The following is an 18,021-nucleotide window of genomic DNA, read 5'->3' on the forward strand; positions in this document are numbered from 1 at the left end:
AAAAAAAAGAGAGAGAAATGCACGTATTGTGTGTTCTTTCTCGGAGAGCAGAATAATTCAAGGGTGGTGGAAATTGTCTTGAAGTTATTTACAGGTGTGTTATTTGCTGTGGCATTAGAGGAAATGAGTGGATTCTGAAATTGTGAGTGATATCTAGCTGTTAGTGAATGTTTTATAATTGTTTACTCTGAATTAAAATAAGATTAATTTTCAATCATTTAGAATATTCTCTTAGTTAGGAAATAACATCAATGGCACCATGCCAGTCCCATTGTGTGTGGGCAATATAGTCGGTTATATTGATGTGGATTTTAGAGGTTAGCAAGGACATATGTGAGCAGTTACAATTTAAGAAGCAGTTATGTGATACTGTTTTGAAGTGAAGGGTAAATACAGTGAATGATGTATTAAGAGTATGGGGGAATATATTGAGATTCTTATATATATTAAGAATTATGAGCATAATTTTGGACAGAATAAAGCGTAAGTTGTGACATTGATATAAAATAAACACATGCTTTTCTCTTTTTTAAAAAAACAATATTACATATTATTCACATATTTTCATTCTCATTCCGTCATTTCCCCAAAAGATTCAAATGAAGAGAATTCATCCTCCATCTTTCCTTATGGAGAGACCTTTCTCTTCCAGAGACTAGAGAATTCCAAGGTCAGTCCCATGCATTTAATTTTTTTTCCATAATCAGTTCACTGATTTTCTGTGGTTCTTCATTTTCTTTTAAGTTATTCAAGGGATATGTTAGATTGACAAATGACATTTCTAGTCAGTAAACGTTTTGTTCAGTAAAATTATGGTAAATATATATCTTTAAAAATATGTATTCTACAAACATTTTCATTTTGATTTCAGGAATATAGGATTGTGAATTTTAAAAATTTGCCACAAGATCAAGTTCTTTTCATTAAAAACTAAACAATCCCATAAGACATAAAAACTGTCTCTTGCTTTGCCTTCTGTACAAATGCAAACTTCCTAAGGATATAGACATCTAATTATATATGTTTTTAATTAATTTAGCATCACTCAGTCTTTCTTGTTTAGTACTTGAGATCTTTTGCTGTTTTATTTTTTGGTCTTGATAAAGGAGAAGTTAGAGAAAAATAAAGCTGGCGAGTGCAAATAAATGAATTTTGTTCTGGGTTAGCACCTTTTTTTTTTTTTTTCTAAGCTGAATTGATGATTTACTAATGAGTTAAGCAAAATAGTAAAAAAAAAAAGGATATCAAAAAGCTATTGTTTAATGTAGTCCTCCCAATTTATTTTTCCTGAAAATTGATCTAAGCAACTAGACATGTTTAATAAAACTAAACTCAGATATTGTGGATCTTTGTAGGATATTGTTATACACACACACGAATCCCAAAACGTAAAACAATGTTTTTTGTTTTTTTTTTAAATATAGAAGAAATCTATAAGGAATGAATTTTTGACCCATGAAGAAACTCTCAAACGGGAACCAGTGGCTACCGGGACCTCTCTTATCATCAGATCAAGGTAGGAGGTCCTGATTGATGAGGATTCATTCTTAAGAAAAAAACTGTTATAAAATGTTGACTTCTTTATGTTATATTTCTAAGAAAATAGTTTACATTGGCAAGTTGACATCTTTCTTTTCTAAATGATTCTGTAACCTCAGCGATTTTCATGATGGAATTATTAAATGCAATTCTGTGAATTAAGTGGATCCTTACATTCTATAGCAGATTATTTTTGTCTTTTACTAGTTCAAATCACTTCCCACTCCCCAAAGTAGCAAATATGTGGTGACATTTTAGCACATTAAAGATGAGAATTTTTATTAAAACAAAGGAGGAAGGGGCTGTGCAAAAATCCCATCATGTGAGTTGCAGAATTTTACACATTTCCTTTTTATTAGAGATTCAGCATGATAATTTGATCACATGTGAAGGTAGATAGAATTTGTAACCTCTGATTTAAAGTTTATATTTTTCCTAGCTTTTTTTTTTGAAATCAGTATACTGGATCGTTACTTGTAATTCATTTAATTTTATGTGTAACTTTCACTTTCCAAGGCTAAGACTGTTGTAAGTTTCCTTCCGTTAAAGCTAAATAATTGAATATCTTCAGTAAGCATTTAATATGAATCTATTTTAATGCAAAATATAGAGGGGCCAGGCTAAATTATTCTTTAAGGACACAATGGTTTTTAGAATGCTGGATCCAGAAGGATATAATTTGACCCTCGACATCTGTTTCATTGATTAGCAAAACAAATCCTTGTAATGAGTTAATTTACATAAATGATTGAGTGAAATTTATGCCATTCCTTAAATCTGTAGGAATATGCTCAGGTATTATGAATGTTGCAGTAAATATTATGTTACGCAGCTTTTATTTTAATTGTAAGTTTTTTTATTATTTTATCATATTTCTTTAACTTAATATTTATTAAATCACAACTGTATACATTTATGGGGTACAATGTGATGATTTGATATACCATGTGCAATGTTTAAATCAAACTAATTAACATAACCATCACCTCACTTATTTTGTGGTAAGACACTTATACTCTCCTCTTAGTTGTTTTGAAAGCATTGTGGGCATTAGGTGAGATTCTGCCAAATACCCTCCCTCCCCCCATTAGCCTCTCTTTTCCCCCTTTCTGGACTATCTTTGTGTTTTATTTGTATGAATATGTAAGTGTATCTATATTGGTTTCATAATAGTATTGAGTACATTGGATACTTTTTTTTCCCATTCTTGAGATACTTTACTAAGAAGAATGTGTTCTAGCTCCATCCAGGTAAACATAAAAGATGTAAAATCTCCCTCTTTTTTATGGCTGCATAGTATTCCATGGTATACATATACCACAATTTGTTAATCCCTTTATGGGTTGATGGGCACATGCTTCCACTACTTGGCAGTTATGAATAGGGCTACAATAAACATTCTGATGCAAATGTCTTTGTTGTAAAATGATTTTTGTTCATCTGGGTAGCTACCTAGTAATGGAATTGTAGGATCAAATGGTAGATGACCTTCGAGTTCCTTGAGAATTCTCCATACTTCTTTCCAAAAATGCTATATTAGTTTGCGATCCCACCCCCAGTGTAGAAGTGTTCTTTCTCTCCACATCCATGCCAGCATCCACATGTACCACAATTTGTTTATCCATTCAAATGGGCATTTAGACTGCTTTCACGACTTGGCTATTGTAAAAGTACAGCGACCTTTTCTTGTAGCTAGCAGTGTACTGTAATACTTTTCATCATTAGCATTGCCAAACACTATCAATCTTCTCAGGAGTCAGATATATGCTTGGTTTTATGACATTGTGGTGGAACAACAAGTCCTTGAAGATTTGAGGATCGTAGAGAAAGGGAGCATGTTGGAAATAAGACCTCCATACAGATAAGTCCATGCTTCATGATGTTTCCCAGAGAAGAGAGGTGGGACTGGCTACTTAATTGTGCTAGTTGAAGATGCTTAATTATGATGCAAAGAATATGGTCAGTCTCTATCCTTACCACCTGTACACAACCCTTCAAAATAAAAGCAACCAGCTTAAATTATACATAAGAAAAGAAGTGTTAGGAGCATTCAGATATGTCAGAGGATAATGAAAGAATTCTACTTCATTTTTCTGGAAGAATTAAAAAAAATTTAAGATGGGTTAATTGAGCTCAGATTTTCTTGGTCTTCAATTTTGGAAGGCAGTTGTTTATAAATAACAAATGTTACTCATGTCTTAATTCACATACAACCCTTTGAAGTGGTAACACTGTTGTTCTCCATCTAGCATATATGATAATCGGAAGGAGACGGTCAGCGAAAACAAAGTGGAAGATATTTGGATCCCTCGACAGGATAAAAACAGTTTTCTGATAGACTCTGCTTCCGAATCAGAGTACTCCACAGTAGAAGAATGCTTTCAGAGTTTAAAAAGAAAAAATTCAAAGGCATCTAAATCTAGGACTCAAAAAGCACTGAATCTGGACCCAGGTAATAGGAATAGTTATCCGTTAAGCTCCTGCAGTGGAAATGCCAATTCATCAACCATATCCTCAAGTGCTATTTCTCCATACGCCTGTTTTTATGGATCCTCTGCAAGGAAAGTTAAATCAGGATGGCTCGACAAACTCTCTCCTCAAGGGTATGTATGTTTTCCTTTATTCCATAAATAGAATTAAAAAAAAATCAGAATGTGAGGGTATACAGATATTTCGTTTGCATACTTTGTTTTTGTACAGATTGAGTCAAAGGTCTATACGTATTGTGCCTGTCACCCAAACAGTGTGCATGCTACCCGATAGGTGTGAATTTAACCTATCCCCTCCTGTCCACTCCTCCCAGCTTGATTTTCATTCAGATTTATTTCCCTATGTGTACTTGAGTATTGATTGATTAGTTCCAGTTTGATATACATGTATTTGTTTACCTATTCTTGTGATGTTTCACTTAAGAAAATGGTTTCTGGTTCCTGCTAAAGTTATCCAAAAATATACTAGATCACCACATTGTATGCGTATATCACATTTTATTAATCCCTTCTTGTATGGGTGGGCACTTGGGTTTACCAAGCCTGCTAAGAAGAGATTGTACCTGTATTTCAGAAATTATTCTTTAACATTGAGAAGGAAGGAATCCTTCCTCACCCATTCTGTGAAGCCCATATCACCTTGATACCAAAGCCAGGACAGGACCCAACTGAAAAAGAAAACTACTGACCAATGTCCCTAATGAACATGAATGGAGAAATTCTCGATAAAATCCTAGTAAACCGAATCCAGCTGTACATCGAAAAGATAATTCACCGTGAACAAGTGGGGTTCATCCCAGAGATGCAAGGATAGTTCAACATAGGCAAATCTGTGATTGTAATCCACTCCATATAGATCCAAAGACTAGGACCACATGATCCTCTCAATAGATGAAGAAAAAGCATTCAACAAAATTTGGCACCCTTTTATGACAAAGCTTAACAAAATAGGCGTAGGACACACCTCAAAATTATAAAGGCTGTGTGCAACAGAGCCACGGCCAGCATCATGTTGAATGGGGAAAAATTGACAGCATTTTTACTTAGACGTGGAACCAGACAGGTTGCCTGCTGTCTCCACTTCCATTCAACACGGTATGGGATGTCCTGGTGAGAGCAATCAGGCAAGAGAAGGGAATCAAGGGATCCACATGAGCAAAGGAGGACTGTCGCTCTTTGCTGATGACTCGATCCTATGTCTGTAAATAATAGCACATTAAAAAGAATTCAAGTCTATTCATCTCTAGACTTATCAGGGAACTCTTCCCCCACCCTGGCCCTTTGCGCGCCCGCGCACACACACAAATTTAAGGACTTTCACTACATCTGCAAATGCTATCCTTTAAGGAGAGATGTGCAAAACAATTCCATTACCAAATACCCAAACTAAAATAGAAAGTTATGAACTCACATCTAGATTCTCAATGTTACTTTGTAACTTCACACCAAAGCGCACTGTCCTGTGTCCCAAAACGTACCAAGGAAAAACCACACAGGCCGAGTTAGTATTACTCAGCCTACACGCTTTGGCTTTTGCTCCTATCATAACATTGTTCTGTTTGAGAATACAAGGCTTATTGTAGTTAGGGGGAAAAAGTACATCATTGTTACATTTAGATGTTTGCTGTTATTGATATATTGGGTTTTTTTTTTGGCAACAGAAGGTCAGAGTCCCTTGAATATTATATTTTTCAAGCAGATTTATCCTTTCAGATGTTTATAAATAAATTTCTATCCCTTAAGTATTTTAGGGTTCTGAGCTATCTTTGAGGGAGGGATTATGTTTAATTAGAATTGTCTTCTGACATCCTTATTTTTGGATGTATTTGTGAAATATTTACTGGAAATGTTTCTCATGAGTTATTAAATTATTTCAGGATTAAGCTTCTCATGTTAGCAAATCCGGCAAGTCACTATGATGGGCTGGTTTTCTCTCTTCTTTCCCTGAAAACGTGCATCATTTCTAGACTAGCAAATAACTTACCAGAAGGAACATCACACCTTTAGTGGGAGCACGAATTACATTTCTTAAGAAAGCTAAAATACCCCCCAATTTTTTTGTTAGTAATTATAGGTTATGACTTCATATTATTTATGTAATTTTAAGAAATTTGATTTTAAGTAAACCATAGAAGAATGCTGTTTAGTATCCGTTATTTTGTGTCACTCCTCTCTGTCTACATTATGATGATAAGATCATCTGCTGTGTGTACCATCTGTTCTTACCGCTTCTTGGTATTAAGGGTAAGCGTATGTTCAAAGAATGAAAGGCTGAGTCAGCACTTGATCTACAGGCTGGGGAAAGGAAACCTTGAGCTTGAATGTTCTGTAATCTTTCATTTCTGTATTTATTTAGGGAGATCCTAGAGCTTTCTCAAAGAGCTACTGTATGAATTAGCAGCCCCTGCGCACAGCACCCCAGCAGCTGTGAATTCCTGTGTGATCTCTTGCAGTGTCACGCACTTGGCAGGGTTGGTCTCTTTATGCCCCGGGCACCATTACTGGCCCCCTCTGGGGCAGGTAGAATATTTCCCTCTTTACAGAGCCTTTAGTTTCCATTCTTTCTATTCTGAACCTACCTAAGGCTAGATGCGGTAAGCTTTCTAGACCTATACATTTTCATTTGAGGGGAAATAATGGCACATTCTGTCTTAATTGTCCCCCTCTGCCAATACCAGGATGGATAGATAGGTGAGCAACCAGAGAAATGTGTTATGAACATCAAGAAATTTAAAATAACTGCAAATTCGATGTGATTTTATTGCTATGACTTGAAAGAAATATATGTCACTGGCCAAAAAGCACACATCTAATAGATCAGAAGTGGAACCAGCCATTTTTCTTTCCCTAATTAGAGTCTGTAGCCTATTTTGAGGGTGTTTAAGATGTTCATTAATAATATAAAGTAATGCCTACCCAGTGCTTGTGCAAAGTTTGCTGATCTTTGTTTAACTGATGGCTGCATGTCTCTCTGGTTCAGGTAGCACTGGTTGAAATGGTATTATGAATTCCATAGAGCGGGTGTCAACAGATTTTTTTTTCTGTAAATGGTCATATAGTAAATATTTTAAGCTTGTAGCCCTATGGTCTCCATCGTAACTATTTAACTCAGCAGTTGTAGCATGAAAGTAGGCTTAGAAAACATGTAAAGCAATGAATAAGGCTATGTTACGATAAAATACAGGAGCAAGACAAACCAGAGGTCTCCCTGCAGGATTCTCTGCTCTTGGTTTTCTTTCTGACAAATGCTCTTCCCCCAAAGAGCAACGAGGGCTGGACCTCATCTCTCTCAAGTTTATGCTTTAATATGTCCTTTGCAGTTAGTTAAATTTGACCACCAAGTTTAACACTACAAATCTTTCTCCCCTGCCGCCCCCCTCACTTCTTTATTTTCTTCTCCAGGGCTCCTAGGCCAGATGATCTGTTTCATATAAGCTCCATGGGGAAAGTCCTCTACATTGTCTTTTTTGTACTTTGGTATCCCCGATACAACTTTGATTAGCACGTGATAGGTGTTTAATAACTGTTGTTAAAAAAAAAAAATCAGTAAAGACCTAGCATTAGATGTTATTTTTTCTTTTAAGTTTTGTAAAACAGCAATTAAAAAAATTATAAGGACTTTTAATACAAACTGCTAAACTCAGCAATATGTTAATGGATGAAAATGTCTGGTGCTATTGATAGAATTGGTATACGTTAACAGGGCAGTGAACTTTCAGTTTTTTGTTAGAATATGTTTCCCCCTTTAATATAGGAGCATGATTTATCAAAACACAGCTTTAAAACAGCCACAGTCTGGTTTATACTTTTCATATAGTTTGTGAAACTGTCTTTTGTTTAAGGAGTGACACTGAACAAAATAAACATATGATCCAAACATATTTCACCTGGTTTAGTATCTATTTGCTTTTGAAATGGAAATGCCAATTCTGAATTAGTGCACAGTGTATGAAAACTGTCCAATATTTAGTTAAGGAAAAATTGTATAACACCATGTGACAAAAGAAATGCTGAAACATTTTCATTTTAAAGTATGCAGTTATTTAAATATTTGAATGACCTAAAAATAATATTCCTAAGACTCGTGGTTTTAAAAATTATTTGAAAGGAACTTGATAAAATGTCAAAATTGTTACCAGTATTTCAGACAAGTCAAAGAAGATGAAAAATTAATAAATGATACTTTTCATAATGCTGCACTGAGTTTTGAGGTTTTGAAAACAAAAATTCTCACCTGCTTTTCCGAGGATCTGCATAGATGGTAATATGAAGGACTGGATACAATTTTAGGAGGAGTCCTGCACATTACTATAAGGATAAGACATTATGGTTGAATGTGCTACACCTTTTCTAGGAGATACATAAATTGCAGTTTCTGAGTATATCTGCAACAAGAAAACTTTTTTGACTTCTTTTTTTTTTTTTTGAGACAGAGTCTCCCTATGTCGCCCTCGGTAGAGTGCCGTCACAGCTCACAGCAAACTGCCAACTCTTGGGCTTCAGCGATTCTCTGGCCTCAGCCTCCCAAGTAGCTGGGACTGCAGGAGCGCACTACAATGTCTGGCTATTTTTTGTTGCAGTTGTCATTGTTGTTTAGCTGGCTCAGGCGGGTTCAAACCCACCAACTTCTGTGTATGTGGTTGGTGCCCTAACCACTGTACTATGGGCGCCCAGCCAGTTTTTGTTTTCTTGAGACAGGCTGTTTGGACAGTCTGTTGCCTGGGCCAGGGTGCAGTACAGTGGTGTGGTGTCCTCAAACTCCTGGGCTTAGCTATTCTCTTGCTCAGCTTCTCGCTCCAGTAGCTGGAAGTACAGGTGCCCGCCACCACACCTGGCTAACTTTTCTATTTTGTGGAGATGGGGTTTTGCTCTTATTTGGGCTTATCTCAAGCTCGTGAACCTCAAGAATCCTCCCACTTGGCTGGGATTACAGGCATGAGCTACTGCACCTGACTTCTTTGGACTTTAACTTGTTATTTTCTGAAGATGTTTAGGCGTGTAGGATAAAGTACAGAGCATATTTCTAAAACCTGGCTTGTAGGTGCCTATTAAGGAATTTGTATTTTACCTGACAAGATGTTTTGCCATTTTATTTCTTACTCATATAAATATGTATATTTTAAATTTTTACATTTTCTTTTTTTTTAACCCTGCAGAAGACATACATGGCAGGGTGAGCCTGAGATATCAGAATCTTTTTTTTTTTTAAACAGACTTATTTATTGTAGGGGCACCTTTTATTTATTTTATTTTATTTTGCAGTTTTGGCCGGGGCCGGACTTGAACCTGCCACCCCTGGTATATGGGACCAGTGCCCTATCCCCTTGAGCCACAGGCACTGCCCCGAGAGATCAGAATCTTAACATTGAGGTCAGCAGTTTGAGGCAGAGGAGTACAAAGGCAAGCCAGATATTCTCCTGGTCTTTTTGTAACTTCCATTTAGAGAAGCAGAGAAATATCTACAGATAACAATAAGACCAGAAAAAGACAGAGTATAATTGATACAGAAAGGTTAACAGAGCATGGAGATAGAGGGTTATAGAGGGTTGAGAAAGCATTTCTTTTTTTTTCTTTATTGTTGGGGATTCATTGAGGGTACAATAAGCCAGGTTACACTGATTACAGTTGTTCGGTAAAGTCCCTCTTGCAATCATGTCTTGCCCCCATAAAGTGTGACACACACCAAGGCCCCACCCCCCTCCCTCCGTCCCTCTTTCTGCTTCCCCCCCATAACCTTAATTGTCATTAATTGTCCTCATATCAAAATTGAGTACATAGGATTCATGCTTCTCCATTCTTGTGATGCTTTACTAAGAATAATGTCTTCCACTTCCATCTAGGTTAATACGAAGGATGTAAAGTCTCCATTTTTTTTAATGGCTGAATAGTATTCCATGGTATACATATACCACAGCTTGTTAATCCGTTCCTGGGTTGGTGGGCATTTAGGCTGTTTCCACATTTTGGCGATTGTAAATTGAGCTGCAATAAACAGTCTAGTCCAAGTGTCCTTATGATAAAAGGATTTTTTTCCTTCTGGGTAGATGCCCAGTAATGGGATTGCAGGATCAAATGGGAGTTCTAGCTTGAGTGCTTTTGAGGTTTCTCCATACTTCCTTCCAGAAAGGTTATAGAGAAAGCATTTCTTTGAAGACCTTCTAGGGAGGAAAAGTGGCAGTTGAATTGGCCTTTGGGAAATGGATACGATTTTGACTGACATTTTTAGATGAGTGCTTTTCCGGCTAGAGAGAGGGGAAAGGCCCTGAGGTGGGTGAAGTCTGGATGGGCTGATGCATGAGATAGTGAGCGGGGTTAAGATCAAAGTGAAGGCTGGGGTGATTTTTATCAAAGTTACAAGGTCCAGGCTGGGCACAGTGGCTCACATTTGTAATCTTAGCACTCCAGGAGGCTGAGACAGGTGGATTGCTTGAGCTCATGAGTTCGAGACCAGCCTGAGCAAAAAGTGAGACCCGTCTCTACTAACAGTAGAAAAACTGAGGGAAGAAGATTGCCTGAGCCCAAGTTGGAGGTTGCTGTGAGCTATGATGCCATAGCACTCTACCCAGGATTGACAGCTTGAGACTCTGTCTCCAAAAAAAAAAGGAATAAAAGGTTGCAAGGTCCAGGAGAACCAGGAGGGAGATACTTGCCAGTGAAAAGCATGTTCATGTCGAACTGAGATCTAGGGGAAGTGGAAAAGCCAGCGGTCAATTACCAAGGAAAGGTCAGATCCCAGACAGTGGCTAGGGGTCAGAACACTAGAAGCAAGTGGCCTGTGAATTGGTGGAGTTCATAGTTCATGTTGCTGTACCTTTGTCCGTGACCAGTTTCCCAGCTGAAGTCCACACTCAAGGCTGTGTTAGTGGGGCTGTTCCCAACCTGGGCGTACAAGTATTTGAGTGTCCTAGGTCTCCTGGTAATGCTGCCCTGGAGCTGCCCTTCTAGTGAAGGGCAAATGATGTAGAAAATTGGAAAGTCTATATCTGACTAGGGTAAGTATCACTTACTGCATTGAGTTTGCAGTTCATTCTTAAATCCCAGATAAAAAGTATTTTTTTATAACAGCAAATCAGTGGACTATTTCTCAAATTGCCTGCCACTGGTATAGATTATGCCAAAATTTTTTTAAAAAATGTTTATTTTATTTGTAGTTTTCGGGGAAAAATAGTTTTAGTCTCCATTAAAATAATGTGGTTAATTCCTTTTAGGCAGTCCAGCTGCAGAGAAATGAGTAAAGTGTTGGATTTTGACTCAAGTTAGCATTGTCAAGACATTGTTCTATTGCTATGGGACTCAATTTCTCAGAACTTGCATTTCCTACATAAAAGCATAAGGTCAAGATCATTGGATCATTTGGAAGAGTAGTCCTGATGTTAGCCTGACTCTTACTTTGTTAAGTAAACAAAATCTCAGTTTTGTTTCTCCCCAAAAGATCACCATTGTATAGCAGGTGAGCTTGGATAGTGTTACTGAAGTTTGTAACCTTACCCTGATGAATATAAGATAAAATAATCATGTGTTTACATTGAAGTTCTAAAATTCAATTTTTGTTGTTAGAATAATACATAGTTTGTGTCAGAAAGTTCTACATGGCCTATTATTAAATCGAAACAAACACGCAACTTTCTTCCCCTCCAACTTCTTCCCAAGAGGAAGACACTTAAAAATTTTTTTTTTTTTTTTTTTTGAGACAGTGACTCTGTCACCAAGGCTAAAGTGCAGTGGTGCAATTACAGATCATGGCAACCTCAAACTCCTAGGCTCAGGCAATTCTTCTGCCTTGGCCTCCAAAGTAGATAGAACTACAGGCCCTTGTCACCATGTCCTGCTACTCCTTTTATGTTTTGTAGGGACAGAGTCTTGCTGTGTTGCCCAGACTAGTCTTGAACAGTTGGCCTCAAGTAATTCTCCTGCCTCAGCTTCCCAAAGTGCTGAGAAGTCAGCTACTGTGCCTGACTTACAGTTTAGTTTTATTTTCTTATCACTGCGACTGCTACGCATATTTGAGCTATGTAGTATGGTTTGATTTTATCCTTCATTTATAACTTTTAGTTTTCCTTGGATTAATTATTTTCTTTCTTTGTTTTCATGATTTTTTGGTACTTATTTGTTCATCTGAAAATTCTTCCTAAGAACTATAAAATCTCAGAAGTAACCTAAATACGAAAGGTGCCAAAAATAGGTATACACGGTTTAGAAAGAAAAAAAAACTTTTAAAATTCTAATAATATATACTGATAACAGAAGATGAACGCAAGTCACATTGGACTTCTGCAATTATAAGAGGTACTTCAAGTAGTTAAATATCAGCATCCAGACACTACTGATTACAGCAAATTAGTGCTTGAGCAGCACTGACCCAAGTGTCCACTCGTATCCCTGTACATGCTGTTACATTTTCTACCCAAAGTACCCCCAGTGTAGCAGGTTTTCAATGGTATACCCCAACCTGTAACCATACCCCCCAATAGGTAGCAGTCAGGGAGTGTTAAGGTAGGAGAATGTGGGGGAAACTCAACCACACCTCTTTGTCCTATCCACTGTCCTGGAAGATTCTCACTGAGGTCAGCTCTCACGTCTTGGTGTATGCAGTGGTCTTGTGATGAAAACTTTCCATTTTTCTGTTTTAAGAATGTGTTGCATGCTTGTTCTGCAGACTCCTGTCTCATGTGCACACTATTGTAGACTCCGTGGCAAGTGTGTAATCTGCTCTAGCACCATAGTTGAGGAAATAGGATTTGTCACTGTGTGAAGCCTCCCAGGTCTTCCCTTATGCATGTCCCACACATGGCACCAGGCACCTTACACACTTATCACAAGTGTGTGCAGTTATCAGATGTGCACACTCACGCCTCCATTGTCAATATACTTAGCATTCTCCAGTTTCAAATACCTCTTCAAAGTGGTCTTGGGCCCCTCGAATGACAACCTTGCTTCTGCTATTTGGAGTGTCCTGTCTGTGGCAAGGTGACGCTAGTATTCATTTCACTGATGCCATCTGTTGAGGAAATGTCATCCTGTACAATGTGACTATAATTCAATTTCATTCTGAAAAGGAAAATATAGATAATAGCTCTTAAGATTTGTATACAAACTTTTTGTCACCTTCTGGCATAAATATGCTTATCAATTTAATTATTCTGGAGCCACCTAAAGACAACTGTAGCGAGCTTCGGCCTGCTACACGGTTAATATCCTGAGATTTCCTCATCGCTGTCCTGGGGATTCTCTGTGACTTGTGTTTTTGTCTTTCTTGAATCTTACATCATTGCCTCTCCACCTTCCCCTTTTCTCTGAAGAAAGCACAGCTCCTGGGACTGCACCTGTGTCTCAAAGGAGTAGGGTGCCGGCCCCATATGCCAGAGGTGGCGGGTTCAAGCCCAGCCCTGGCCAAAAAAAAAAGAAAGCACAGCTCCTTGAGACTTCCCAAGAAAAGATAGAGAGGAGGTAACCTTATTGAGACCTTGTGTGTTTGAAAAAAAGTTTTTTTCCTAATGTGATATTGATAATTTATGTTTCAGACATCTTGACTGGAAACAATGCTCTGTCCAGAACAGTAACCACCTGCTGTGGGTCTCTCCTATTCTAGAGCTAGTGCTGAGAATATTTTTTTCTTTCTAGATTTCCTGGTAGTTTGGTGTTGGGCCCCTGGCCCTAAAACACTGATAAAAATCTAGCTTTTGCATTTTTCATTTTCACTAGCTGGGAAGTTTCTTTAATGGTATTTCCTAACCTACTTTTGTTTTCCTAATCTTGTCCTTAATGCACGTTCTTTTTATTATTTTTTAACAGCACAGCGTTAATGTTTTACAGATACAGTATATTCCTTTACTGCACTGAGGACATTAGCATTTTTTTTTTTTTTTGAAGCGTTCATTTACTGTAGAGTTTGTTTCCTTTGATTTTCTATGGGTGGGGGGCACTCTTCTCCAGCTTTTACCTTGGAGGAGTTTTCCTGAAATGGTTTGTTAATACTGGGCTGTTTAAAGTGAAACACAGTAAAGCCTATTGGCAGCTCTGGTGGGTTTTGTCTGTTTCCTGTGAGATGATGGTTGGTCTTTTCCTGATATTGTATTTTATTGGTGAATATGCATGTTAGTATTCTTGAAATGAATCCCCTTCCTGAGGGTTATCAGCCTGCTCATGAGCGTTCTGAGGGCTTATTAGGGAAACTGGACTTTGAGTACCAATAATTAAGATGCAGAGATTTATTTTATTTTGCTGTTTTTTAAAATATGGCTTCCTGCTTTCAGCCATGCCTTAGTCTCCCAGCCCTGACACCCCCTATTTTTACCTTTCCAACGAATAAAATTCTGTTCTGTTGAGTAAAGGTCAGGGCAGTTTTCCAGCAGTGTGAAGTGAGGGGAGGATTCTGGGATGGGATGGTGGCCGGTGGGACTTCACATCTTAACCTGTCTTTCCATCCGTCCTCCCGTTCTCAGCACCTTGTCCTGGGGCCTACATAGTTAAATCCAGAGTTAACTGGTGCAGGTACTTCCTGAGACTTCGTGAGGTTCTGTGGGGGTACATTGGTTTTCCTCTTCATTTGGTTTAATGTTGGTTTAGCAATCAGCTCTTATCCTCCCTTCTGCTTTGCAGATTTCTAATTATTGTTACAGTCATCTATTTCTCTGGTCAATGTTGGTTTGTAAGTATTTATTTTAATTTAATTTTTTTTAACTCTTTGAAGTTTTTTTTTTTTTTTTTTAGAGACAGAGTCTCACTTTATCACCCTCAGTAGAGTGCAGTGCCATCACAGCTCACAGCAACCTCCAACTCCTGGGCTTAGGCAATTCTCTTGCCTCAGCCTCCTGTGTAGCTGGGACTACAGTCACCTGCCACAACACCCGGCTATCTTTGAAGTTTTTAAATGATATTTGGGGAAGAGTAGAAGTGAACGCAAGCTTTTAATTGATCACCTTACCTGGAAGCTGGTTTGTGTTAGAGGTTTTTGAGTATAAATCTATAAAATAGGTATGAATCTTTTAAAATGGACTTTCACATACCACATCATGGAAGTACTAAGCTCTTTAATGAAGTGGTAGTTGCACATGAAAATTCAGGCTTTATCACGAACTTTTACAATTCTTTATAGTCTCTGGGATTTTATGTTGAATGCATTTTTTTTTCTGGTTTAAACATACACGTATAGCAGAAATAGAAACTGCGATTGAAGAAAATGAAGAGGTTTTTTTGTCACAACTCATTTGGTTGATATAATCTGGGAAACCATCACTTTGGTTTGTGTAAAAATGAGGAAATGCCCTTTAAAACAGAAAAATGCTAGCATTTTATAGAAACACTTTGATAACTCCTTGCATCTCTCTCTATAAAAGACTCCATTACTAATGCTATCTCATTTCAGAGTGTTACATTTAAAAGAGTAATTGGATAAAGTAAATAATTCTCTGAATAAAGCATAAGTAATGAGATAAAGAAATATTTATACTTTTGGAGACTGTAGTCTTTCTTTTTTTTTTTTTTTTTTTCCCCTGAAACAGAGTCTCACTAAGCTGCCCTCGGTAGAGTGCTACGGCGTCACAGCTCACAGCAGCCTCAAACTCTTGGGTTAAGTGATTCTCTTGCCTCAGTCTCTCAAGTAGCTGGAACTACAGGCACCTGCCACAATGCCTGGCTATTTTTTGTTGCAGTTGTAATTGTTGTTCAAACCCACCAGCCTCGGGGTATGTGGCCGCGCCCTCCCCACTGAACTACGGGTGCTGCCTGGAGACTGTAGTCTTTGTAAAAAAATATTTTCTGTAGTTAGGGTTCAAGGAGGGAAGGGAGATAAAGTATACTGTCACTCTATAGGAATATGTAATAAACAAGGCAGATGAATCTGGACCAGGATGTCGAGGACACCTTTTTATTCTCTTGAGATTGTTTAGAATAACTGAAAAGTATGATTCTCATGATTTTAAATGCCATGGCAGGGGTCTTCAAACTGCGGCCCATGGGCCACATGAGACGGTGTGATTGTATTTGTTCCCATTTGGTTTTTTACTTCAAAATAAGAGATGTGCAGTGTGCATAGGAATTTGTTCATAGATTTTTTTTTTTTTAAAACTATAGTCCGGCCCTCCAACAGTCTGAGGAACAGTGAACTGGCCCCCTGTTTAAAAAGTTTGAGGACCCCTGAAAAAGCCATACATTTGACTCAGTGCCCTTGAGGCCCATTACTTTTATGTGGTTTTTCAAGGTGACAGTCCTTTGATGCCTTAAGTTGATATCATTGGTTAGCATTCTTATTCGATTTTAGGATTTTTTTTTAATGCATAAAGATTTAGTCTTTCAAAAAAGCGTCTGCTGGCACTTAGGAATAAAATTAAACAGGAGTGCCTCTTTGTGAGTACTTCATAAATGGAGATTTAATTGTGTGTGTATACAGTGTTGTTAAAAAAGAATTTTTAAGAAAAACATTTTGAGACGACAAAACCCAACACCAGATGGTGAAGCTGTTTTTATGAAAGCAGTTGAAACTTTACACCACCTGCCCTACCATTGCTCAAGGGAAGAGTTTATAGAAATCCACTCAATAATACTGCACAAGCCTTATAAATTATTCTGAAAAAGCTTCTTAAAGAAATGTTTCCCTTCAGAACTCTAAAAACAAAATAAGATGAAAACTTGGGCTAATGTGTTGCATGTCGACTTCACCCTTTTTCCTAAAGGGATTCTGAAGTACTTTGCAAGATTGAACTCAACATATAAAATGTGTAAGGGTCAAATGTTATTACTACCTGAAGGTATGTCCAGGATACGTGGCTATCAAATGGACTAAAGTCTGTTTTATGTAGTGGCTAGGAGCATAGTCTTTGGGAAGAGACTGCCTGAATTTGATTCCAAGATGTATTTGACTCCTTAGCAACTGTTAAAGGTTATTAAGTATGAAATGTCTGATTCCCCCGTCCTAAGTTTGATGGTTGATTATCTCTGACATTTCACTGTCACACCCCTTGTTTTTATTTTTATTGGGAAGATACATTCTCACTTTTCAAACACTTGTTTTGGCTTAGGATTATCTTTCAAAAAATGTTTAGAGCAATGTTGTGAAAGCACGAATAAATAAAAAATTCATGTTATTTTCAAAAATGAGTTCCATTGTGGAACCAATTTAGCGCAAAGGGCTCAAAATATCAACAAAGAGTTTGGGAAGGATATGGCTAATGAATGCACAGTTCTCCAACTGTTTGAGAAGTTCCATTCTGGTGATTTTATTCTTGAAAATGAGCCATGTGGGGGCTGTGAGACCATGATGGATCATGATGAGCTGAAAGCTAGAGGAAAAGCAAATCCATCTCAACCTATGTGTGAATTTGCAGCAAGGTTTGAGATTGCTATTCCAACAACACTGGAGCATTTGAAACAAATTGTCAAGGTAAGGAAGCTGGATAGATGCGTTCTGCATGAATTAAAGGAGTGTCAGAAGCTTGCCTTTCTTTGCTGTCACAACAAAGTATTTTTACACTGTATTGTTACAGTTGGTGAAAAAATGCATTCTTTTTGACAATTGCAAGCATTTGGCACCATGATTGGATAAAGATGAAGTTCTGTAACAAAGTCCAAAACCGAATATTCATCAAAAAAAGCTAATGGTGCCAGGCACAATGGCTCATGCCTGTAATCCTCCGGGAGACTGATTGGATGGATCACCTCAGCTCATGAGTTTGAGAGCAGCCTGAACAAGAATGAGACCCTCTGTCTCTAAAAAAATATATAGCCAGGCATTGTGGTGGGCACCTGTAGTTCCAGCTACTGGAGAGGCTAAGGCAAGAGAATCACTTTGAGCCCAAGAGACTGAGGTTGCTGTGAGCTATGATGCAATAGCACTCAACCTAGGGTGACAAAGTTAGACTCTGCCTCCCCCACGAAAAAAAAAAAAAGGTAATGGTGTTTGGTTGGTGGTCCAGCACTGATATTCTCCACTACAGCTTCATGAAACCTGATCAATCAATTACAGCAGATGTCTGCTACAACAAGTTGGACAAAATGA

The 18,021-nt window shown here is 37.8% G+C and overlaps 1 protein-coding gene across 3 annotated transcripts in view; it reads left to right on the top strand.

The window, feature by feature from the left end:
• Nucleotides 1-18,021, top strand: part of ARAP2 (ArfGAP with RhoGAP domain, ankyrin repeat and PH domain 2) — a 187,804-nt gene that overhangs the window by 30,260 nt on the left and 139,523 nt on the right. For 2 of the 3 annotated variants that reach the window (XM_053578074.1, XM_053578076.1), the window contains exons 4-6: nt 594-670; nt 1,425-1,516; nt 3,789-4,142. In XM_053578074.1, coding sequence (XP_053434049.1) covers nt 594-670; nt 1,425-1,516; nt 3,789-4,142 — 523 coding nt within the window. The remainder of the gene's footprint in view (nt 1-593; nt 671-1,424; nt 1,517-3,788; nt 4,143-18,021) is intronic. The other variant, XM_053578077.1, reaches the window with a different exon arrangement.

This window comes from Nycticebus coucang, chromosome 23 (genome assembly GCF_027406575.1).
Source record: "Nycticebus coucang isolate mNycCou1 chromosome 23, mNycCou1.pri, whole genome shotgun sequence".
NCBI classification, from domain to species: Eukaryota; Metazoa; Chordata; class Mammalia; order Primates; family Lorisidae; genus Nycticebus; species Nycticebus coucang.